This window comes from Blennius ocellaris, assembly GCF_963422515.1.
Source record: "Blennius ocellaris genome assembly, chromosome: 1".
NCBI classification, from domain to species: Eukaryota; Metazoa; Chordata; class Actinopteri; order Blenniiformes; family Blenniidae; genus Blennius; species Blennius ocellaris.
The window spans coordinates 23,697,629-23,721,672 of record NC_137650.1 but is presented as its reverse complement, the minus strand read 5'-3'; the positions used below and the strand labels follow the sequence as shown (position 1 = coordinate 23,721,672).

The following is a 24,044-nucleotide window of genomic DNA, read 5'->3' as shown; positions in this document are numbered from 1 at the left end:
AGTGAGGGAAGAGCGAGTCGGGGTTTAGCATACAAATCTATCCATCCAACTTCGCAGGATACACCTGAGGCAGATCACCAGTCCATCAAAGGACAAACACTGTGATCAGTCGCACACTCACATTTACACTTACAGGCCATTTAGAGTAAACGGGAGAAAAATGATATACCAGTGTGTCATTGTAATTCACAACAGAAAACTGCAGTTATGAAAAAAAAAAAAAGCACTTTAATTCTCTAAAATCATCATAATCTATCTCACACAGGATCTGAAATCTCAAAGAAATGAACAACAAAAAAAAGAAAAGAAAAAAAACAAACTTCTGATATTGGCATTTCTACAGTGAACAGCTGGTGGCAGCATCAGAAGCCGGGTGGGGGGGTAATGGTGGGAGGCAGGATGCTGAGCTTCAGTCCACAGAGCCAGTTGCCCCTGTTACAAGACTTGAGGAGTCCAGCAGGCTTTCAGCACCCTCTGGTGTCAGTCCATTGAACAGCAGCAGCAGGTCGAAGCGCCAAAAACCCCAAACGCCAAAAAAAAAAAAAAAACCAAACAAAAAAAAACCTTCTCACTCCGCCATTAAAAAAAAGAAAAGAAAAAAAGACACCCAAAGAGAGCGCTCTCCCCAGTCAGTACAACACCACACGCGCGCGGATGACTGCAGACGTGTACATCCACTTAATATGGTTCAAACACAAAGATATTCACTTTCTAAATTAAAGGATAACGCAGACATCGGGTGTGCGCCTGAAGCCTCACGGGACCTAATCGTGATCAAGTCTGCAGCGAAAATAATTTACAACAAACGGCAAAGAGAGGAGATTCTGAACATTTCGTCTCCTTGTACTTTGGAGAGGAGGACCAACAGCCAATAGAACTGAGGCAGAGCTCCTCGAAAGCACAAAGAGCAGCAGTGAGGAAAACATCCAGAACAACACACCACTCTGGCATCATAGGAGCGTTAAGAGGAGCATAAACAACCCTTGGGTTTACAAATTGTTGCTTTTTGAGCCATCAAATCTTGACTGATGTCTGAGCTTATTAGGAGTCGCTGAGAGGGAGGTCAGCCTCGCCAGAACAGGTGAGAGTGAGGAAGGCTGGTTCAGTAGCTCTTTCATGGCTGTTTATTACTGCTGGATTCAAAGTAATTGATCAAGACACGATGATTTTACTGACAGAGGCGTAAGCATACCGACTTACAAAACGGCAACAGAATCAAGACGCTGTCCGGAAAAGGAAGATGAGGACGCGGCGACAGGGAGGAGAGTGAAACAGCCTGACGCGAAATTAGATTTAAATAGACATGATGGACGCCTTCCAAAACCACTTTCACAGTCCTAACATCTCTGCCTTCAAATATTTCACCTCCCATTGATTTGTCTATACAGTATCTGATTTTTTTTTTTTTTTCTCTGTATGAATAGCATTTGTACTTCCCTTTAAACTTTACAGTACAATACACTAGTGCACAACAGGGTTTCTGAGCCTGTCCTGAGACTCAGGGTGGAGAGTGAGAGCATGATGGCCTCACCAGCACTGCTTCGTTTCAAGTCGCTATCGGGGGGCCCCCCCCCGACATTCAGGGCCCCACAGCCCGGCCGCTTCGCTAACAGCAGCCAGACCGTCCAAATGAGCACCGCGGGCTTTGTGGGTCTCAGTCCTGCCCAGAGTCCTTTGCGGGACCGCCGTCCAGGTAGATCTTGAGGGCCTTCTCTTTGCGAGGCGAGTAGCTGACTCGGTGTCCGGTCTTGAGCAGTCGGCTGCTCTCCTTCTTCATCAGTTCGTTGCGCTCCTCGTCAGAAAGCTCCAGAGTTTCCTCTGTGCTGTCCCTGTGCACACGGAAATTCACGTTCAGCTTCAATTACAGTGTCGGCATGCAAAGCCCGAGAGACAACAGTATTCTTGACTTGGTTACTGTGATATAATAGGAAAAAAAAAAAACCCAGAATGACACGATGAAGATATATATCAATATAAACATTGTAAATGTCAGTGAGGAGGTTCAAAAGTCTGACAGGATCGGAGTGGAAGCTGCTCTCAAGTCTTTGCCTGGACGCTGCAGAGCCTCCTGCCTGAGCGCAGCAGGATAAACAGCACGTGTCCGATTTCCTCTCATGACCCAAAAACATGCATTTGAGGCTAATTAGTAGTATCTAAAGTATCCCTGTGTGTCTCGTGGCGAGCTGTCCAGAGTGTAAACTACCTTCACCTGCAGCCCTGAACTGAATTAAGCCGTTTAACAAGGTGGATGGACAGCCAGAAGTGAGCGCTACTGTAATATCTAGAGTAATACAGAGAAACAAAAATAGTGATTCAAATATTAAAAGTGTATTTTAGCTTAGGAACATATCCACACTCCACAGTGGCATCAATAGATATCAAAAAGTAGGAGCATACTAAGTATATTAGTAAGAACGCCAGAGTCTGTGTTCGCATGCTGCTCGTATCGGCGTCAGCAGCCAAGTTCACAAACAAGCCGTCTGTGGCTACGTTCGGTTTCAATTTCATCAGCAGTCACTCTGAACACCTCTAGCCGTTACTCAATCTGTCACACAAACCAGCAAATAACTCCAATTCTTGTATATCAAATAGTTTTATTTATTAGAACTACAAATCTATGGAGTAATACCACTGGCTGCATATGAATGTGGAAAAAAGCACATGCAAACAGAACATATGAGCCTTTTATGATATTTCACTTGGATGCGGTCTGAATATTAGACCAGCTGGGTTGAAGAAATGATGCAGACTGAAGTAATAATTTAACAATAAAGAAACCTATATTCGATTTTCTTTTAAGTGGCAAAACTGAAAATGCCATGAATGTCAGAAACTGTTCCCTGTAGAGTTTACGAGTAAACACAAAATGTCAATGAGTGTTTTCTAAAAGACATTCACAAAAACACTAATAAATAAAGTGAAGATGTTTAGCCATATGCCCCCGGAGAAAAAAAACTGTCCTGCTAACATGGTCCCTCAGTGGTTTTTACACCATCTCACTTCTGCTTTTTAGATAATTAAAAATTAATTTTGGGTTTGTCGATGCAAGCTGGTTATACTATATTGTTAATATTGGAGACTCTCATGTGATTAGTATAAAGGCATCTGCATTATCCCGCAAAGTGAAACTGAAACTTAAGAACACATCAATGGTTCAAGGGAACCTACATTTGGATCGTCTCCAAAATGCCCAACATGTACTTGTATATTTTACCTGTAGAAGACCACAGCTCCATCGTCACAGATGTAGAGAGGCCACACGTTGAGGGTGGAGACCTTTGGGTTCCAGTCCAAATCCTGATGGATCTCCAGTACGGAGATATCGCAGGGAAACGTTCCTCGCCCCTGCAGGGATCACACAGCAGGCTCGTCAGAAAAGCAACAGACCCAAATGAGATCTTTCTTTCCAGAGACATGAAAGCCACATACCTTGGCAAACTCCAGGTTTTCAAGGGGAATGTCACTGATTTCACTGAGCTGTGGACACAAAGATAGCACGTCTATCAATTGCTGCTAAATGTGCATTAAGCAAACCCAGTAAGACGTACGTATGATTATATACATCATGGTACATAAAAATATAAACTCTGAACATGATCACAGACCTTCTCTTTCAGCTCTTCTACACTGCTGCTCTCGAGGATCACTTCCTGGAAAGGCCCCAGCTTCATAGTCGATGGGTTCCATCTCCGAGTTAGAACGGCCAGCTGAGACATGGACTTCATCTTCTCTGGTTCTGACAGACATAAGAGACCATCGATCCACTTAGCCTCAGACTTCAGCAGGAAATGAGAGCGATAAAATGTATGTTCCACAACTCTGTCTGCACCAATGCACTGTTATTGATTTTCCGATATCAAATATGGTGTGCGTTTGAAAAAGAATGTAATAACTTTAATGCTGTACTGAAATGGAGGCTTTTTGTCTGGAAGTAAGTCAAAGAAAGTGGGATCACCTTATACTGAAGGTCTAACATTCAGCTACCGGTGTCATTTGAGTTCTACATATCACACCACAGAGGCTTTAGACACAAGATGAATATGTTGGATGTGATCCACAGACACCTGACGGAGCCAATGGTCAAACATGAGTAATAACAGCTGGAGCAAAACCGGCAGTGCAGGAAATATGTGTAACTATGAGGCGGAGGACACTGGAGCCGATTGCATACAAGCCTGCGTGGAAGCAGGAAACAGCTGAGCGCAGTTCAGTGTGGTAGCACGCCTGTGTGTCTGTGCTGTTTATTTATATTGTTCACTTGAGAAAATGAAACTCATGATTTTATATATAAAAACACAACTTGGTCCACAAACTAATTTTTACCATCAGGCTTCAACTATCATAATACATATTTATTTATTTATATTGATTATTATTTTATGAGGATTGAAATCATTCAGACTGGTTGAGGTTACCATTGAGGACTTCCAGGAAAACCTCCCAGTTGGAAGAAATGCTGATGTCTTCTTCATAGACGTGGTAATCCAGAAACACCGTGCCTGGATTCTTCCATGTCTTTTTCCTGAGACGAACCCTAAACACGAACATGGAAAATAAATGGTTCACGTTCACCTGATTCACCTCAACCTGTCGGACGTCTCTAGTTTGTTAGCGGCTGATAGTCGGGTGATCCCACCTGTCAATGCTGAGGTCAAGCTTGCACTGCTCTTTCAACAGAGGAAGCAGCTCCTCTTTGGACTGTCTGACAGTCATGCCCTTGGCAAACACCGTGTCCACGAGGAACTTGCAGGGCTGGGGGGGAAAAAAAAGAGAGAGAGAGAGAACAGCAGATTCAATTTGGGTCACTACAGTTAAGATTCTAATAGGGAGTAACATTTATAGATAAATGAGATTGGAGTTATGACAGCAGAAAAGTTACAAGTTCTCACCTCTGCTTCATTCACTAGTAGCTGATACACTTTCACCCTGTATTCACCCTTTTTCAGGGCTCTTCCCAGTCGAATGGTTATCTGCAGAAGGAAAAGAAAAGCATTCCGGTCAAGAATGAATTCAAATACAACTGAATGACAATTAAAAAAAAAAATATCCTGACCTTGTTATCATCGGAGAACGATGAGAGTGTTTCATTGAGCCGGACGCTCTCAAACTCCTGGTTGTTGGCGTACACCCTGAACACCTTGAACTGGGTGGAGGTGACTCCCACATAGGGCTCCAGGTTATGTTTAAATGCTGCTAATGTTATTCTCTTGTCCACGTGAACCACTAAACCTGAAGCAGATCACAAGAAAGAGTTTGTTAAGCTCGGTTCCTCTCAAGCTACAAACCGCTTCTTTTCCTGTCAAGTTAAAGCTTTTAATTTGACATGAAAATGGGAGGTAATGTGAGAAAACAGTGCTGTTGCGTGTGTCGCAGGACAAGTTGGAAATGTATTTACAGCAAGTCGATGCCACTTAAGTATTTAAATAAAGAAAAAAAAAAAGAAGGTGCATACATTTTTGTGCATCACACAAGGGATCATCCTGAGAGCAAGGCTCTGCTCTGAAGTACAGATACTGAGCCTCGGCCTTGCTCTTCCCGTTGTCGTCATACTCGCTGTCTGTTCCAGAGTCTTCCTCAGCAGTGTCCCAGGTCTCCTTTTTGCCCTCATGGGCTTTGGAGCGTCGGCTACTAGTGATGCTGTGCGAGTCCAGGCCGTTGGCCAGCTGGATGGGGCCGCTGTCCGCATTGCACAGCGTGTCGCTACTGTGGCTGGAGCTCAGGATGTCACTGTCCACTGAGCTGGTGCTGCGGTCATTGTTCACCTCAGAGTCCGAGCGCTCCTCACAGGCGAAGTGGTTGTCTGGGTCGGAGGAGGTGCCGCCGCTGCCCCCGGCCGTGGCCCTGATCCTGTCCTCAAGCTCTCTGTTGTCTGCTGCTACACACAGTGAAGAGTTTGAGTCGGCCTCCTGGGTCGGGGACTCGATATGTTCAAAGTCGCTGGTGTCAGAGCTTTTCTGGCTGTCACTGGTGCTGGAGCCCTGCTGCTGCTGCTGCTGCTGCTGCTGCAGAGACAGATTCTTTAACTTTTCTGTGCTCTCCTCCAGGATTGCCTCCACAGATTTTCTGGTACCCTTCGACTCCTCAAAGAGTGCGTCTGCGTCTCCTTTTTGGCAAAGAGTCCTATTGGCTAAGGTACCAGGAGACTGTTCAGGCAGCAGAACCAAAAGTCGGATTGTATTCCCGTGACGATCAAGTAGTTTCCACAGGAGCGAGTCAGTGAATGTGGCCTGGTGATCTGTCAACTCGGAGCTCTCGACAAAAACCTGAGAAAAATACACACGACGTCATCATGGTAGAAGTGCTTACGCAGGGTTGTGGCTGTGAATCTTTAAACAGAAGTGTTACAATGAGAATGAGACCTTGTTACTCCTAAAGAAGCCCTCGGCTTTCAGAGTCTTGTTTGGAAGGTAGAGGAGTCGCAGGTCATTGTAGCATCGTTCCAGGACCACACGCATGGCATCTGCAGAAAGCCCGGTCGCCTGGGGAGTAACACAATCATTGGAAATGCAAATGTGAATTCACATGCTCAGTGCAAAATAAAAAAACACTTATTCTACACAGAATCTGTGTCAGGGGTTAATGTACAATGGAGTGAGTAAGAAAGTATGAAACCTGTGCAATGAGGTGTTTGAATTCAGTGATGGACTGGTTCAGGTACGCCCGGACGCTGATTGGAGAGGCGATGGTCTCCGTTTTCAGATCAACGACGTGAACTTTCACCATCACCTCTGTGAAAAATCAAAAGATGTGAGGCCACTACATTTGTTAGTATTGTCATCATTAACACTGTCAAAAGAAGGAAGGAGATAAAAAACCACAAAATTTGCACAAAATTAGCAGGACAGTAATGCTTTTTGCTGGATTTATGGCCATCCCTACCTCCAGGTTTATAAGGCTGAAACACCTGTTCTGGCTTGCGTGTCTCCAGCAGCAAGTCGAACATGTACGACGATTTGACTCCTCCGAGCAGGAGGCCCATTGGTGTGTCCTCCTCGCCTTCATAGGAGCGCTCCAGGTACTCGTGGAATTCATCATACTTCACCAAGCGACAGCAGTCCAGTGGGGCGACTCCATCCAGCTCCATCAGCTGAGAAACAAAAACGCACAGATCAGACATGGACTAAATGTGTCACCAACCCCCACCAGCTTGCCTCCTCCGTGGTCTGTGGAATAGTCCCCAACAATGGTGACGCAAGGAGAAAGGTCAATTCATCACATTTGAGCAAAATACTCATTGCAATAAATGCATTTGAAAGACTGACTTATCAAAGGAACATTTTCACAAACATTTAGTTGGATCTTGACGTTAAACTCCATGCTCTAATCCTCATAAATTGTTTAATAGTCCATTACAATTTGAGCTTCTAATGGGGATTATAATATTTTCCAGGCCTCAATATCATCAAAGCTGCAGAGGCAAAGTTCTACAACATTCCTTCAACTATGATACTGTATAACTTTTAAACAAGTATTTTATTTTGTCTCTTCCACACATTCTAAAGCAGCACTGAGGATTTCCTAAATTCCTGAAGTTTCTTTCAAAAAATACCTTGTAGGCCATTTCTGTTGCCTCTCTCAGAGTTTTGTCCTTGTGCACTTCCAGCTTGCTCTCCATCATCATCTTCACTGGATGCATGCAGAAAAGCTTAATCTGAAGGTCAAAAGTAAAATATGAATAATAAATATGCAACTTGTTTTTTTTTTTAAAGTCTCACAAAATTGTTAAACAAATGGCGGTGAAGTACCTTGCAAGTGTTGCGTTCGATCTCTCTCTGCCGCTTTTCTTGCTCTTCAGACTCTTTCTCCTTCTGAACCAAACTCTTAATGTGCTCTGGGAAGTCGTCCACAGCTGAATACTCTGCAGACAGAAAGGTACACAGTGAAATTAGGGGGGAAAACTACAGGAAAGAAGTTCAATCTAATTGTAATGAAGCATGAGACACAGAATAAATATAACCACCACATTACGGTACTCAATTGTGTCTCATGAAGCAATGAAAGTCATCTTCGTTTTCTGAAACTAACACAATATGCCTCTCGGAGGCTCCTGACACTGCTGGCATGAAGGTTGATCACTCAGGAAGCCAAGTTAACATGGACTGTACACCAGCAGAAACTGTAACTAAATCATTTCCAGATTAAATTAACAGTAGTCCAACTTTTAAATATAGAAAATTCACCAAACATTTAAAAATGTGTCACTATAGCAAACATTTATTCAGACATGGTCCAATTCTTAGAACCTTCACTTAGTCAGCAACACAAAATATGATCAACGATATGACAATAGATTAAGAGCAAGATGTAATTCAGAAGAACTTTAGGAACAATTTAAGTTGAACTGTGTAAGCCCATAATGTTCAGTTTTAGTCATAGATTATTTATTTCAGGGACAAGTGAACAGAAGAATTGCAATATTTATCTTGCCATCTCAGACTTTTAGATATTTTGCTAAAACTGTCCAATGAAATACATTTCTTACTTGCATTCCTTGAGGGATCTTTCAGTCGATAAATCAGCATGTAGGCATTCGTAGAGCTGTAAAGGGAAAAAAAACAAGATTAAATATACAAATATTTTCTGAAAACATTTGTCAGATTGCTATGTTTAGTTTAAATGGGAACAAGACGGGCTGTGAGGAGACAACACTGACCTTACAAAGGCACTGGAATAATAGCCTCGGCTCCCTGAGGATCCCCCATATGTCTTCCTGATATCATCCTGGGTGATCTGAACAGAAATGGAATAGGAAATGAAATGATGTTAGAAAGGCAGGCAGAGAGCTAAATGCCAATGAGTGTTATGAAGGGCTGTCTTGGTCTCGATGCCCCCCCCCCACCCCCCATGTCGAGGTGACATTACATACAGCAGATCCGAAAGCTTTAAACCTGTTATCCGGCGCGATTAAGATCATTATTCATGAGGCATTTATTGAACACAACATAAACATAATTATTCTTGTTCAGTGCGGACAACAGTATCTATAAAGTCATCTGCATTAATCATCAGACTACAGGAGCCTTCTCAGCTCAGAAACTTGTGGGATTTGCAGGGAATTTGGTCCATTTAATACAGCTGCTGTGAAAATATCTTCATAGTCAGCTAGGCGTTTACTTTTTAGATGCATCACATTGATTGGATTGAATGAAGCTCCGATGTTTGTAGATATTTCAACTAGCCAATGGACTGTTGTCACATTATACTAAAAAAACACTGAAGTCATTCCTGATCTGATCCTGCAGATCTGATCAGGACCTCCCAAGTGTTCCAGCGTACCTTCCTAGACTGCTATAATGAAACATTTGAAGAGTAGCAGCAGGAGCATGTCCTTGTGAATAATTTACTAAACCGCTGAAACGGACCTTGCTGACGTGCTGGTCGTTGAAACTGTACCACTGGCCGTCGCTGAAGGATTTGATGCAGGCATAGTAGTGGCCACCCGCTGCGCTCCCGGAGTGGACCATGACGGAGAACAGCTCAAAGGTAAGCAAACTCTGAGAAAGATAATTGGAAGACATTGTTCAGATCAAAACAACAATTGAGTGCTGCAAGTTTTATGGCGATGCTGTTAAACCGAGTGCACTGCTCCAAAAGCCACCAGTACTCAAGTGCTGGCGAGGTCAGTCACTAAAGTGCAGTTAACATCATCAGGGAAAGATGCAGCTCATGTAGCGGCAACAGGGAAGCACGACATAACTTTTCCACTTTGTCTGCCCGCTGACAGTTACTCAATACCGTTTCCGGGAGTCTCTTATCACTCCGGTCCTGGCATAGAGGAGCAGATGGCAGACAACATATAAGATTGGAAGGAAAACAACATGGCGTGTCACTGTACTTAAATAGAGAGCTCAGCAGCTTTCTGAAACACAAATAAGGACATTTGAGATTTTTAGAGGAAATCTGTTTCGTGATGACTTTAATATGACAAAATAGTTCCAACTCATCACCGACGACACCGTTTTACAACAACTCGGTACTAATCGACACAAGAATGCTAGATAATGTGTATTTTGGCAACAATTTTCACTTGGAAAGACCTTGGATTGGTACTTTGGGTATGTTGCACAAATTTTGCATAAACTCGAGGTGGAATGCAAATGGATATTTGTCACGCAACATGCCAGTAAAATATGGCACTCAAGATTCACATATTTGTCTTTTAACGGTTGCAAAAAAGGTTGCGCAATACTCAAAAACTGAGAATCGCGAGCCATATAAAGACAAGTCGAGTCTAACTCCAACAATCAGTTTGTCATCAGATGTCAGGAAAAATGGAGCGGAGAGAAGTGAAGAATCTGCTGGATGAATACCTCACTTAACAAGTGACAACCACAATCACAAATTCTTGCGATTTAAAATTCTGAAGATTCTCTTTTCAGACATTTTGCAAAAAAAAAAAGAAAGAAAGTTTGTTGTGATATTTCTCTTCACACACAAGGAAAATGTTTGCACAATCATGCGATCAGGAAATTGAAAATGTTTAAGATAATTAAAAGAAGAAAAGTATAAATCACCTCAACAAATTCCGTTCAAGTTTTTGATTTAAATTTTGATTGGAAAAATTTATTTTGGACGTGTGGCAGGAACAATAAAACCCAAAAAATTGTCCCAAACCAGTGATATCGGGGCTTTAGTTGTAGCACAATCATACAAATACAAAATCAGATATTGGATCATAGAAAAATAATTCTGGCTTTTTAATTGAGTGATCGCAATTTTTACCTTTGGCTTCAACACTCTCTCCGTGCTGCTGGTGCTGTCCAAGCAGATGCCCTCATCAACGCAGTCGTCGGTGGAAAAGTCATTGCTCATCTGGTCACTGTGGCAGCTGCCTTCATTCTCCGCTCCACTGTCAGTGCAGCTCTCCGTCTGAGGTGACTTCTGAAGAGGAGTTCAGTCCAAACACAAATGATTAAACAAATGTTTTACCAAAAAAAAAAAAAGCCACCAAAGGTTATGTTCAGCCAAGCAACAGTGACTACAAAAGCTTTGAAGATCAAATGAAGGCAGTACTCCAAAGTAACAGTGAAAAGTGCAGTAAAAAGAGCTAGTAAATCTCTCCATTCATGAGGTCGCAGTTCAGAAATTAAGGGATAATAAAAGGTACAGAAATAATTGTGCAGTGTCAATGGCAGTAATTCCAAATCTTTAGTCAAACAAGAGCTTCTGGGTTTTCCTAATGCTGCCGGGAAAAGGTCTTGTGAAGAGACTCGAGCAAATAGTAAAGACAAATAAATGGCACTGAAAAGGTACACTGAAATATTATTACAAATTTTGATATCTTATTGCCCTTGGCCATGACCAGCTTCCTTCATGGGTCAATAACTGTGCAGAAAAAACCGATGCAGCAACTTCCCTTTGAAGTCATACTGTCAGAATTCAGACCTAAACCCTGCAAATATTCTGGGGAATAACAAAAAAAAAAAAAGAGATCCAGCAAGCAGGCCGAGACGAAGCAGTTCTGGAATGAGGAAAGGTTCAAAACTCATTTGGATGACACCCAGTCTGATTTGTCAGAGGAAAAAAATGTTTGAAGGTCAAATCCAACAAAGGAAGTTTTAATCAATGTTTAAAAATCCAAGATAGCGCTGGTTATTGTCACTTTAGAAAAGGTTAAATAGGTGTGTTCACACATTATGTTTGTCTGTAATTGTGACATTGAGAGAGAATTTAAATCTCGTTTAGAAAGAAATTATTACAGCAGTCATCCCAATAGCTTCTATGGTGCTTAATTCAGTTCTGGATTGCGCGAGTCCACCACAGCCAACTAAGAACGAAGGCAAGGTACACCCTGACAGGCTACCAGTGCATCACAGGGCAAACAGAGAGAGACAGACTCACTCAAATTCCCACCTATGGGTCATTTAACCTCAAGCATATTTTTGGACAAACTACAAACTAAATGAGTAAAGCAACGTACAAAGCGCACAAAGACAGGCCCGTAATTGAACCCACAACCACTTGCTATGCAGCCAGAGTGCTAATGGGCATGCTATCATGAAGCCCATCACAAGAAAAACGCCTCAGACAAATTTCTAACTGTTCTTGACATACAGATTCTCCTGTTAGAGACTTAATTCAAAATGCTAAAATCTGCAGAAGAAAATACATCAAATACTCTCGACCAGGGTGTCAAAACTAATTTTACTTCAAGGAAAACATACAGTGCAACTTCATTTCAGGTCACAGACCATTACAAATAATGCAAGAAAAGATCCAAAGTTTTCACAGAATCCAATATAATAATTTGGCTATCGTGTACATATATAGTATCAACGACATTATATTAAGAAGTAGCTTCTATGTGCACATAAACTCATACTCTTAGTGTTACAGGGATGCTCATGCTATTGTGTTAGCAATACGCTGGCATTCTTTGCTACGCCACTGAACTTGCTTTGAGCGTCCAGTTCTGTGCTTTATTTTCTCTTCTCTTAATGAAATAGTGCAACACCCAGAAGAAACTTTGGGAGTTACTTTTTTCAGAAAAATTACCATTATTGAGTTCTTTATTATTTTTCCACATTGCAATAGAATCCTGTGGGCCAGGCTTGACCTTATTGCTTAGCGTACAGGCAATATATTTTTTGAATATGGGTCCTCGGGCTCTTCAACCTCGGAAGTTTTTATAACTAGTTTTTTATATATTGAAGAAAAACCATGTTAAGACAACTTCTAGAATACAGAGCAGATGTTGGAAATGACTTTGCTTTTTATATGAAGGATACGGCTTTTGCACGTTAGTCATACTTTGGCTGTAATAATTTGAGTAAATCCGAAATCGGAGAAGGGGGTAAAATGCTTATTTAGAATATAAAAGATTGGGACTCAGTGGTTTAAAAACCACCACACATGTTATGTGACAAAAATTCCTCTCAATGGACTCTTAAATCATTGATGTCACTAAAAGATCTATTATTTATTTGTATTTAATTTTGGGGCTATAACATCCTGCCAAAGGGTAACGATTTGGAAAACAACCCTCGTCAAAAGCACATCAGAGAGAGAAAGCAAGTATTCTGTGGCTCTCACCTCATCCTCCACATCAATGAATGGACTCATGTCCAGCTCCTCTGGGAAAGTCATGCGGTCATTAAGTTTGATGCGATGCATAGTGGTGTAGTCAAAGTCGAACCTTTTCAGCTGTAACGTCAGCAGGTAGGGAAAGTGCAGAAATCTCAGACCCTGTCGGAAGAATCCGAGAATCAGATACCGGCACAACTGAAACGCACTCAAACATTCTCTGGACAGTCGCTCCTTCAGTGGGCTCACCTTGCGGGCGTCACATTTCTTTTTGCAGCGTTCGCAGAAGTACTGGTTGGGTCCATCCAGGGTTTCGGGCTGGATGAACGCCTGCAAGGCTTCCTCCTGTGGCCACAAAAATCATAGTTTAACATCTATTTAGACAAAGTCTGAATCAAAAATTTTTATTGATGTGAGACCGCGCGCAGATGTTCATGAGAGGAAAAAGATTCAAATGTGGAGAGAAACGCACCACACTGCCATAGGCCTGGCTGGCACCGAAAGGCCTGATCACGAGAGGGATGTCCAGGTAAGTGTCGATCCTCCAGCTCTCATAGCCGCACTCCAGACAACGAACGTAATCCTTCAGCTTCCCCTGGTACAACTGGTTGATCAGGTCAGCCTGAGAACATGGGAGGCAAGACAGGCCGCTCTTTTCAGTCATGCTGCACAAATTTGCATTTGTGTGTTTACGACATACACTGGCAGGAAAGAAAACACAAATATGAAGGGATTTAAGAACCAGACCTTGTTAGTATGTAACAATTTGAAATCAGACTATTAAAAAACGATTATGACTTGCAGGAAGCTATAGATTAAAAAAACAAAAAAAAAACACTATGATTTGTATCTTTTAATCAAAACAGATTTTGTATTGTTATTCAGAGTTAAATATCATGTAATTAATATTTTTGTTATTTGGTACCTTACGAAAACAAGTATGCCCTCATTGACTGCCTTGTTAGGTGTTTATACAATTTGAAGTGTTCTAAAACAAAAGCCCTGCCATTGACTCTGCTTTGACTACAATTAAACGTCTAGTCATTTTAGACATTTTTTTTAAGACAAGAATACTAGTACAATTGTTTGTAAATGATATTTTCCACCTGGCACCGTCACATCAGGTCCTCCAGGGTTCACTCTAGCAGTTCGCTGCCATGTGAAGCAGTTGGTATATGGATCAGCACCTCCAAATCTGTTCTCTTATAGAAAAGAATGGCATACCCTCTTCAGGTAAGTGGGGAACACCTTCCCCCAAGTGGAGGAGGTCAAGTATCTTATTTACGAGAGATGGGAGGAGGGATTGGAAAATCTGCCACAGATAGCAGACAGTCGGCTGCAGTAATGCAGTCACTACTGGACTGTTGTGAAGACGGAGCTGGGCTGTAAAGCAAAGCTCTCCGTTTACAGGTTAGTCTACATCCCAACCCTCACCTATGGTATTGAACTTTTGGCCATGACTGACACAATGACATTGCGAATACAAGCAGCTGAAATGGGTTTTCTCCACAGAGTGGCGGATGTCACTCTTGGTGACGGAGTGAGGAGTTCAGCCGTCCAGAAGAGACTCAGAGTCTAGCCATTACTACTCCACGTTGAAAGGAGCCAGCTGAGGTGGTTCGGGCATCTGATTAGGACGCCCTCTTGTCTATTTCATTTAGAGGCCCCGAGATCAGCCCAGGCCTGGCTGGAGAAATGATATCCCTGATTTTGTCTGGGAGTGACTTGGGGGTCCCCCCAGAAGAGCTGGAGGAAGTTGCAGGAGACAAAAATGTCTGGGCTTCTTTGCTCTCTTCACTGCCAAAGAGGCGCCAGACTAAGTGAGAAATAAGATGCATGGATGGAACATTACTCAGCCCTTATTCCTACTTTACCACAACTTTTTGGCATCTCCCAGGAGAGGCCTGCCTCAGTGCTCTACAAGTGCTTCACAAGGAGCACAGTGTCATTTCAACAACACTGTAAACAACATTTAATTGAAGTAATAGTTTTTTTTCTGAAGGTTGTAAGAGAGGCTTTAACTTCGCTGAACATTATTACTTTTGTACAGGCAAATCTTCGGGCAGAGCAGTTTTACTGGAGTCCATAAGAGCACGCATGAGCCCACTGAGCAGATAGTTCGAACAGGAAAACGGTAATACAACATGTTGCACAATTGCACAAATATACACAAGTTCATTATTTTTGTGTAATTTTATTAAGACCGCTAACGGTTCACTTTTTCTGTTATACAACACAGGACATCATATGGCTGAACTGACAGAAAATAAACTTCACTAAAAGCTTGTGAATCTAAAAATAATAGATTAGCACTGTAAAAACAAAAACAAACTTGCATGTTACTTGTGTTTATTTAAATTGGTTTCACATGCATTCAGTTTCTAATAACAAAGCACACATATACAGACTACATGGCGGTACATAAGCACACAGGACTAAGTGTTTGCAGTTTATAGCTTCCTCCTGAGATAAGAACCGGCTAACCCTTGGGCTTAGCGGCCTGTTACACTTTCTCCACAGAAGGCCTTTTGTTTGGGCTCTGCTGTGAGCCCTCGGTCTGGTTGCATGAGTGTTTGTTATTGAACTTGTGAGAAAGTGTCTTGTTTTCTCGTACCTGCTCTGTCTGTTTCCACTTCTGCTCCAGGGCATCAAACATGACCCTGCACAGCTCCTGGACGTCATGCTGCTGCCAAGCTAAAAAAAAAAAAAGAAACATGCACAAAAAAGTATGACTCAGAGCACACGTGGAGGGCCACATTGTCATTTATTTTCACCAACAACGCAGGCGAGACATGTGAGCCCAGTCACAGGGGAGCGCAGGGACTCACCCTCGCTGCTGTCCCAGCCGAAGCTCCTTGTCACATCGGTGGTCTCAATCGCTCGCTTCTTGCTGGTCTGCAGCAAAACAAACAGCCTCTGCAGCTGGTAGGGGATACTGGTGACTGGGTCTTCCTCTGACTCCTCAAACTCCCAGCTGATGACGGACAGGAAGAAGACAAAGGCTTTAAAAACTATCGTCCATAAGTCAAACCTCATAGAGACAGAAGTGAGCGTATGTCCTTACTTGTAGAGAGCATTTCTGAACTCCGGCGTCATGAACAGTGTTTGCAGAAGACTGTTCAAATAGCAGGTCATTGCTTGGTTCACCAAGCCTACGTAACCTGAGGTGGGAGCAGCAGACATGAGGTAAGGAGTCTGTAATGGTCATAAGAATTCACCAATGTCATGACTTTAACAGGCATCCACATCTCACCAGTCTCTGACTTGCTGAGGATGGAGGAGTAAGAAGGACTGCTGTAGCCACCACTGCAGCTCGGAGCACCGTCTCTCGGTAGGGGCCCAATAAATCGTTCCTGGGAGCTGTCGTCCAGTCCGCTGCTCTCTGCTGTTCCAGACTCATCCTGCACACGCAAACATCACCTTGTAGTTAACTGCTTCTTATATACAAGCAGAACATCCCGACAAATTTTTAAAAACAAGGAGCTCTTTTTGTTTATATCGTTACTTACTGATCCAATCTGGGGCTGTTCTCCATCTTTGTCTATCAGCTGGAGGAAATTCTTCTTACCACCAGGTTCAAAGCCTGAATCCGAGAGGGCCATCTCGCCGCGGTGATCCAGAGGTGCCTGAATGAAACAACCAACAAATTAACGATTCCATTTCACAGAATGCAAAGAAACGGGAGCAGCAAACATTAAAAACCAAACAAGAAGACCTCACAAGCTGACTTAAAAGTCCCGAGGAGGTCACTTTCAGATAAATCCTTGCACTGACATGTCTGAGGAAAGCAGTTGGAAGTCAACACGTGAACAAAGCTACCCGACGGCCTTTCTCTCAGGGCAAGCCGAGCACGAACAAGCAAAGTGCTGCAGTGGAAACATGCAGTGGCTTAATCCACTGACCTACTCAGTGAGATAACAACAGACACAGCACCTGGGCTTTGGGCTGGGTCAGCAGCAGGATTAGCCTGGGCTCATTTAAGAAAAGGAAATAATAAGTACACAGAGTGACAAGCAAGGGAACACAACACTGACTCAGCATGTTAAAAATATCTTCATTGTGTAGTTCTGTGGATACGGACAGAAAAGTATTCACAAGTTGCAACACTATTCGAACCAGTGTTGCCATCTTCTTTATGGGAAAATAACTGGTGTAACAAACTCCACTTGCATGCTCAAAGTAGAACAAATTCTGTCATTACCAGCTTTACCGGCGTCATGATACGTTAGTCGTGCTCTGCTAGTGTAGCAGGAGCAGGGGGCAGCACTATACGCCATACATGGGGCATGAATAGAGAGCAAGAATACACACAAAGGTTGAGAGTCATCATCATGAATCATGCCACAGCTTGCCAGAAATGCTTAAACTCTACCGTGCCTAAACCACACTGGAACAAAATGTATTTGTAACAACATGGATGCTATAATAACGGAGCAGACTCCCTCTTTGAAGTTGCCAAATGTGGCACATTTGCCACAAAGGTCATCGTAGCTCCACAATGACAAAAACAGGTGGAGCAGAATTGCACCCAAGTTCTGCTGCATCACTTTTTCTTTTTTTTTCCTTTTTTTTAACATCAGGGTCACTGAACCAAGAAATCTGTTGAAAACATTTCTTTCTATTTGAAAAGCTTTACTTAGGAATGCCAATAATTAAGCGGCCCAGCAGGTATCATCAGGAAGAAATCAAATTTGGAAAAAAAAAAAAGAAAACTGTGCGCCTGATATGACTAACTTGTGATCATTTCAACTAGTGAAGTGCATGAGTTAGACATAATGTAAGCATTTCTTTTAATGCAGTGGGGAAGGATTCTATTTATATTTCTAAAATGTAGAAATGTTTAATGTTTTTTCTGCAAATATCTGCAATAAAACTATTGATTGTTGAAGAGGTTCCAGTCTCAGTTAAGGAGAAATGTCAAATTTTCTCCCCGAGTTTCTACAATACCCTGATCAATGTGTGGCTTGTTTTTGGCCTGATAGCTTTGCAGCTGTTTCTGAGCAACACTCTGCTTTTCTGCTGAAGGAGAAGGAACAACAAGTTGAGCTCCAACTGTTCCTTTTTTTTTATTTATTTTTTTTATCATTTCAATAAAGGACTTAACTTAACCACAGCGTAACCATTTATGAGACAGAAATCAATAGGCTATGTGACAAATGCAAGGCAGTTCGATTCGCTCTAAGTATTTATGTCCATGTCCAAGTTTTTTTGTAATTACTGATTATAATAGTCGTGCACATGTGCAGTTCTACATGTAGAAAATTTGTATTTGTGGTGCACTTCTGAAATTATTGTGCTTTGGAAGATATTTTCAAAACTCGCTATCATCAGAAACTGTAAATATTGTTGTTGTTTACAAGAGTAGCCAATACACAATGGACGTTTTTCCATTTTCTCTTGAAAACAGTAATGCAAACAGGGAAAAAGAAAAGAAAACGACTCCTACTGAATTTGACATGAACCTGCAGCTCAGTTGATAGAGTGGATCAGATTGGTGGTTCGATCCCTTGATCGCCTTGCCAAAGTATTTAAGTTTCCTTGAGCAAGACACTAAAATCAAATCTATACCCGATGAAGTTTCGAGCACCTTGCGTAGCAGTTGTCACTATGAAGCGCTTTGAGATTGATTCTACAGTCAACCTGAGGAACACAATTTTTTTATACATTCCTCAGCTTAGGTGCTGCCTCAGCTCTACAGTTCATGCTCATTTATCCTCCGCTTTAACAAGTTAACCACAGAATTCTCCCCACGACTGAGATGAGATCCATCTTAACTCAAAAAAAAAAAAAAAAAAACATCATCACAGCATCAAAACTGACTGAAGGCCTCACCATATCCTGTGTGTTTCCCCACGCAAGGCCAAAAGTGCCATTGACATATCCGGCTTTGTGGGCGATATCTTCGTGAAGTTTGGAAAGCGTAGTGGAAGCAGGCAGGTTGAGTGTCAGCCTTTCGTTGACTGTCTTTGCACTGGTGATGTCCTGAATGATGCACAGCACTCTGGGCTCCTCGGCTGCATTTTGAATCTGCAAAAGCCACAAAGAAGCAGTGAACGTGGCGGCACCATTTATAACCCGTTGTCTTGTCTGTCAAAACACACATCATTTTCAGAAAGATGCTCACATCTGGTCTCACACACATACACCCACACGCACTACAAAAAGAAAAACCACCACCACGCCTCAAGCGGGACGCACAGATTTTACAGACGAGTTAATCAAAAGGTAGGTTAATGCCTATGAGAATTTATTTGTTTTTCATGCTAGACAAAAAAATTTAATCTCATCAAGACTGAAGATTAAATCTCGTATGCAAACTACAATATCTGATCTCCATCGGTGACAGCCTTGTCAAGGCAGATCACATTTTCATGTTGTGCCACTGGGACTCAATAGAAATCTTTCCTTTCCACATTGTCAGATGCCTCCTTGAGTGGTGCATCAGTGTGAAACCATCCTACACATGAATGAACAAGCTCAGACTGGACACTCGGCGAAAACACGGGCAGGTTGTTGTGAATTATCCACAATCTGTTAGAATAAACAGGCCATCAAAGTGCTGAGTCATGCTTCGCTGTATGTGCACATTTTGTGTACCGCACAGAGCGAAATGGTTTTTCAAGTAGAACAGGAGTTTCAAGAGAAAGCCAGTCAGTGCCTGCCATCTGAGAGAACGCTTTAGATTGATCATTATTGTGGCCCCTTGCAGACTGAAAACGATATCAAAAGTGAAAGAAGCAAACACAGAAAAGGTTACTCAGTAACCAGACAACCCGTTTGACCTTACAGATTGAGGTTCCTCAATTCAGAACTCAACGTTTACATTCCTGGCCTTGTTTACCTTTAAACAGTCAGATATGACTTTTTTTAAGAGAAAACTGGAAGCTTGCCTTGGCTTATTTTATTCACCCAGGCAAGAAGGACGTCAGGCAATGTCATTTTTTCAAAGGGGAGCTTGTTTTTAAAGTGTTAGTATTCCAGTATATGTATCGTTTCTCATGCTGGTCAATTCCCCACCCAAAATGACAACACGAATTCCTATATCCGGGGAGTGAAACATACGGCCAGGGCGACAAACCCGGTCTGCCAGATGGTCCTATTTGGCTTATAGGAGGAGTTAATTTTGAGTAAAACTTTTCTTGGAATGTTTTAATCAACATTAATAAAGACCAACTGAACTGTGATAACTTGTGTTCAAATGCACTGTGCATTCCTGCTCTGCGCGTGACCATATTTGGCCCATCAGCTGGACCCCGACAGACTTAAAAGAAGACAGCTACTGGGAATTAGAGCAAAGGGAAAAAGCTGTTATTTGGAAGAGCAAATCCCAAAGCACAAATGCATTCACATCATCTTCTCGTGCATTTATCCACCAAGAATCGCAAATGTGCAAACGTTTATTAAATGCCAATATTTGCAGAACGCTCAAATATTTTTTAAGCACCAAAACCAAAACAAAAACTTGCACTTCAGTGATTATCAGGGTTGCATAATCTTCATAGGTTAATTAAATAATTAAATAAGCCAACACTTTTGTTGTTGTTTATTCTGGTACATCTTTTATTCACCCAGATTCCATCATGGGAATCTTTCATAAGGGCAAGTATTTTTTTGGCTTTGACGATTCAGTGTCGTCACTTATGTTAAATTTAAGTTAGAATGATCATGGTAAATTCGTCTTCACTAAAAACATCCTAGCATTTCTTACCTCAGGTTTGATTGTATGAAAATATATTTTTAAAATGTCAATTATTTGTCTGAGAATCCTTAGTGATCATCTTTATACTGCTTGGGCCCCTGTGAGAGCAGCTGAGCTGGATGTAGCTCCTGAACTAACCCGAGTCAAACAAATAGTGTTTAAGCTTTCTTTTACAGATATTTGTCGATACAGAAGAGGTGTGACAATGCTGATTAAAGCCTAAAAAGTGAAAAAGGCCTAGAACATTCAAAGGAAATTCAATAGGTGCCCTATAAAGAGTCAATCTGGTGGTGATGTGGCTGCATCATGCATCTGACCAACATCATGCTTCATAAGACAAGCACAGCTCATGCTGGTGTCACACACCTTAGAAATCCTTTTAATTTCATCAAAAAGACTCTGTCTGCAACTCCAAAACACGTCCTGATGTTTGATGGAGACAGTGAGGGTCAAAAACATCTCAAAACACATTGAACAACCAACAGAAAAATCAAACCAACCCACTGAATTCCCAGTAAAAACAAAAAAAGCAGATGTTCGAGCTAAGTATGCAAAAAAGGCAATCACGTCGTCATCGTCATCATCATCATCATCATCGTCGTCGTGACATTTTTAATAGCCTTTGTGATCTTGGCAAAATGTGACTTGAAGGCTCGCATAGAGCAGCCGCAGCTGACAACACACAAGTGTATTATGAGATTAAAGGTTATTTTTACCGTGGATATAATCACAAGGTGCTGACATGAAGCCACAGGTAACGCAGCACACTGCTGATATTTCTTCACATGAGATGTCCATAACGGCCTCAAAGTGAAGACAGGCTGAAATGTTGAAAACTTTTAGCATTTTTTTTTCTCATGGCTGTGAGGTGGAAGACACTAATCAAATTTCCCATGAAGAAAAAAAAAGAAAAAAAAAAGTCAAATTAACCACATGCTGTGTGATGAATGGATGACATGACCGTGATCAATGTAAATTAATTCATTTACAAATACTTGATTATCTCAAAGTTTAAAGTTGAAATGAGTTTAAAACTAGGCCAGTGTGATGAGTCAGTATTCTGAGATAAAGCACTTGCAGAAAACGGATCTGTATACGACGGCGGCCTTTCTCTGCTCTGGTGTTTCACTTAAGTGGACTGTGACGACTTTAGTACTGTTGCTCAATAATGAAGTTTGGTACCTCTACAACAAAAAGAAAGTTTTTGCCATTTTCAACTACATAAAATTTATCTGAGTCCCAAAATATCTTCAACCTTATGAAGACAACGAACATACACATAAATCACGATGGTTGGCAGTGAAAGCAAATAAGTTTGTCAAGATTTTTATTTATACATGGTTTATTAATGCACCTTCAAAAGTTATGTAACTTTATTGCAACAATTGTTTTTTGTTTTCGGCTGCTATTTCCAACTCTCATTCCACTGTTCAAATGCAGCTGACTTTATCAATATTTATGATGCAGTATGTGAAGTGTTGCATCATGTCATAATTGTCAGCAAACTTTTAAAGATTATTTTATATTTATTACTAAACATTTGACTTAAGCAATTATTTGTTGTGAAGCACTTGCTGCATTGCATGTATGGAAGGTGCTGTACAAGGCTTATGACTATTACTCATGGTTGACTTACTTGGAATCGGGGTTGAAACTCAACATTTATCATCGGAAGTGAAAAGCAGTGTGCAGGTAATGTGCTAGCACGCGACATGTTTTACAATCACATATTTCTGCTCAAACTACAAGAGTCCCTTAGAAAGAACTGCTTAATGGTTAGAAATCACATTACATCCACTTAACCTGCACATCATTGAATAAAGGCATGACCTGCAAAGTTAAAAAAATAAATAAAAGTAAACCATCAGACCAACTGTGTGTCTAAGCTCTGCTGCCATTAAGCAGAACGAAAACAAAAGTGTTGCGTAGCTGCTTCACCAAATCAAATGTTCTCACGAGGAATACATGCCCATGGGTCTGCTGCCGATGTCAGTTTGGTGGAAAAGCAATAACAACACGGCTGATTTCATATATGTGCATCATAAATCATGAACCTGACTCGTGATTAAAACCTCAAAACCTTAAAGTCACCGTGTTAAACTGGGTCAACATGTCAACAACCAAACCGTCATCAACAGTATTGACAAGAGACAAAGTAGTTTAGATTTCGTCTTGCGTAAACACCATAGTAAACAAAACAAAAAAATCGCACTTTAAACTACGGGCCAATTACGGCAGAATTTTGTAGGTTAACGTTAGCCAAACAGATAATCGGGCTGAACGAGGAAATGCGAAATAACTTATCTTGGCAGATCATCGAGGGCGTCAAAGCAAACACGAAACAGCTTTTGACGACAACCCAGATCACTAGCAATAATGTAGATTATATATTTTTCCTGACATTAGCTGAGGAGTTTAATCGTGCTGACGGAAACCTTTACCACAAAACTACAAGTAGTGTTCCAAACAACTCACAAATAACAAGCTGGATGAACCGCAGACGACACATTTCTAACAATGGACCAAAATGAAAATCGTTTCAACGACAAGACCCGTCAATTCAACCGATGTAGGTACTTTGTGTTTGATTATTGTGTTTGATTAAGCAACTTGAAAAACAAGCAGATTAGCTGCTCGCTGCCAGTGACCAGATTTAAAAGGCTAACGCCGTCGGCTAGCCATTTCCTCCAAGCTAATGTTATGCAACTGAGCCAAGTAATGTTGACAAATGTCACATTTATTCGACTTGATAACACCATGTCAGCGAGTAGAACCGAAAAACCTTTTCGTTGTCAATCAAACAGATGCTCGATCTGCACGAAGAGCGGCCGAATGACAGGCATGTTGAAGGTTTTCTTCGCCTCACTAAGTCACTTCATCTTAGATAGCAAAACTAGCCGCTAACTGACGTTAGCTCGCGCTCTGTCACGATAGGCCGTTCAAGTCAGATTGAGCTAACTATTAGCCTCCGGACGACACAGCGGGACCGCAAAGTCCAAAAGTACCGCAAAACTTTTCGCCTTTGTAAATGTGCGTGGCCTCCAAAAGCGCTTGAGGCGGACGCTCCGACCCGGAGCAGGTCCGTGGTGAGCTCACCTCTTTGGGTACGAACTGGTTCTCCTCGCTAGGCACCATTTCCATTTGTGCGACAGTTTAGACCAATGTCTGTCCGGACGAGGATGTCAGCGAAGAAACTTAGCGGCGGTGAACACAAACATGGTTTGTGTGCGGTTTGATGTAACTTTGGATGCTTGAATACCAAAATTAAACTTGTGAAAAGTTGCAGGCTTCGGAAAGTGATCGCGACACTCCGGGTTGTAGC

General features: G+C 41.8%; 1 protein-coding gene across 3 annotated transcripts; it reads right to left on the bottom strand.

The window, feature by feature from the left end:
* Positions 1–216: 216 nt before the first annotated feature.
* Positions 217–24,044, bottom strand: usp47 (ubiquitin specific peptidase 47). Of its 3 annotated transcripts, none has more exons than XM_080498567.1 (29): positions 23,819–24,044; positions 21,089–21,145; positions 18,856–19,050; positions 16,533–16,649; positions 16,277–16,424; positions 16,088–16,184; positions 15,852–15,997; positions 15,638–15,717; positions 13,496–13,645; positions 13,273–13,368; positions 13,033–13,185; positions 10,723–10,881; positions 9,363–9,494; positions 8,654–8,730; positions 8,483–8,538; positions 7,746–7,858; positions 7,550–7,651; positions 6,880–7,087; positions 6,613–6,728; positions 6,360–6,479; positions 5,453–6,263; positions 5,054–5,229; positions 4,890–4,970; positions 4,637–4,752; positions 4,416–4,534; positions 3,606–3,736; positions 3,430–3,477; positions 3,215–3,345; positions 217–1,829 (listed from the first exon to the last, which is right to left on the bottom strand). In XM_080498567.1, the coding sequence occupies exons 1-29, from the start codon at positions 23,861–23,863 to the stop codon at positions 1,655–1,657; spliced, it is 4,155 nt and encodes a 1,384-aa protein (XP_080354693.1). In that variant the 5' UTR covers positions 23,864–24,044; the 3' UTR covers positions 217–1,654. The 3 variants fall into 3 exon arrangements, with proteins under 3 accessions (XP_080354693.1, XP_080354694.1, XP_080354695.1); XM_080498568.1 differs by having other exon boundaries at positions 10,723–10,878; XM_080498569.1 differs by lacking the exon at positions 21,089–21,145.

Excerpts from the sequence above, each read along its gene's own strand:
- usp47 (XM_080498567.1), bottom strand. The coding sequence starts at position 23,863 with ATGGAAATGGTGCCTAGCGAGGAGAACCAGTTCGTACCCAAAGAG. Across the intron at positions 8,731-9,362 it reads ACGACCAGCACGTCAGCAAG|ATCACCCAGGATGATATCAG; the intron begins GTCCGTTTCAGC and ends ATTTCTGTTCAG. Across the intron at positions 4,535-4,636 it reads CTTGACCTCAGCATTGACAG|GGTTCGTCTCAGGAAAAAGA; the intron begins GTGGGATCACCC and ends GTTCGTGTTTAG.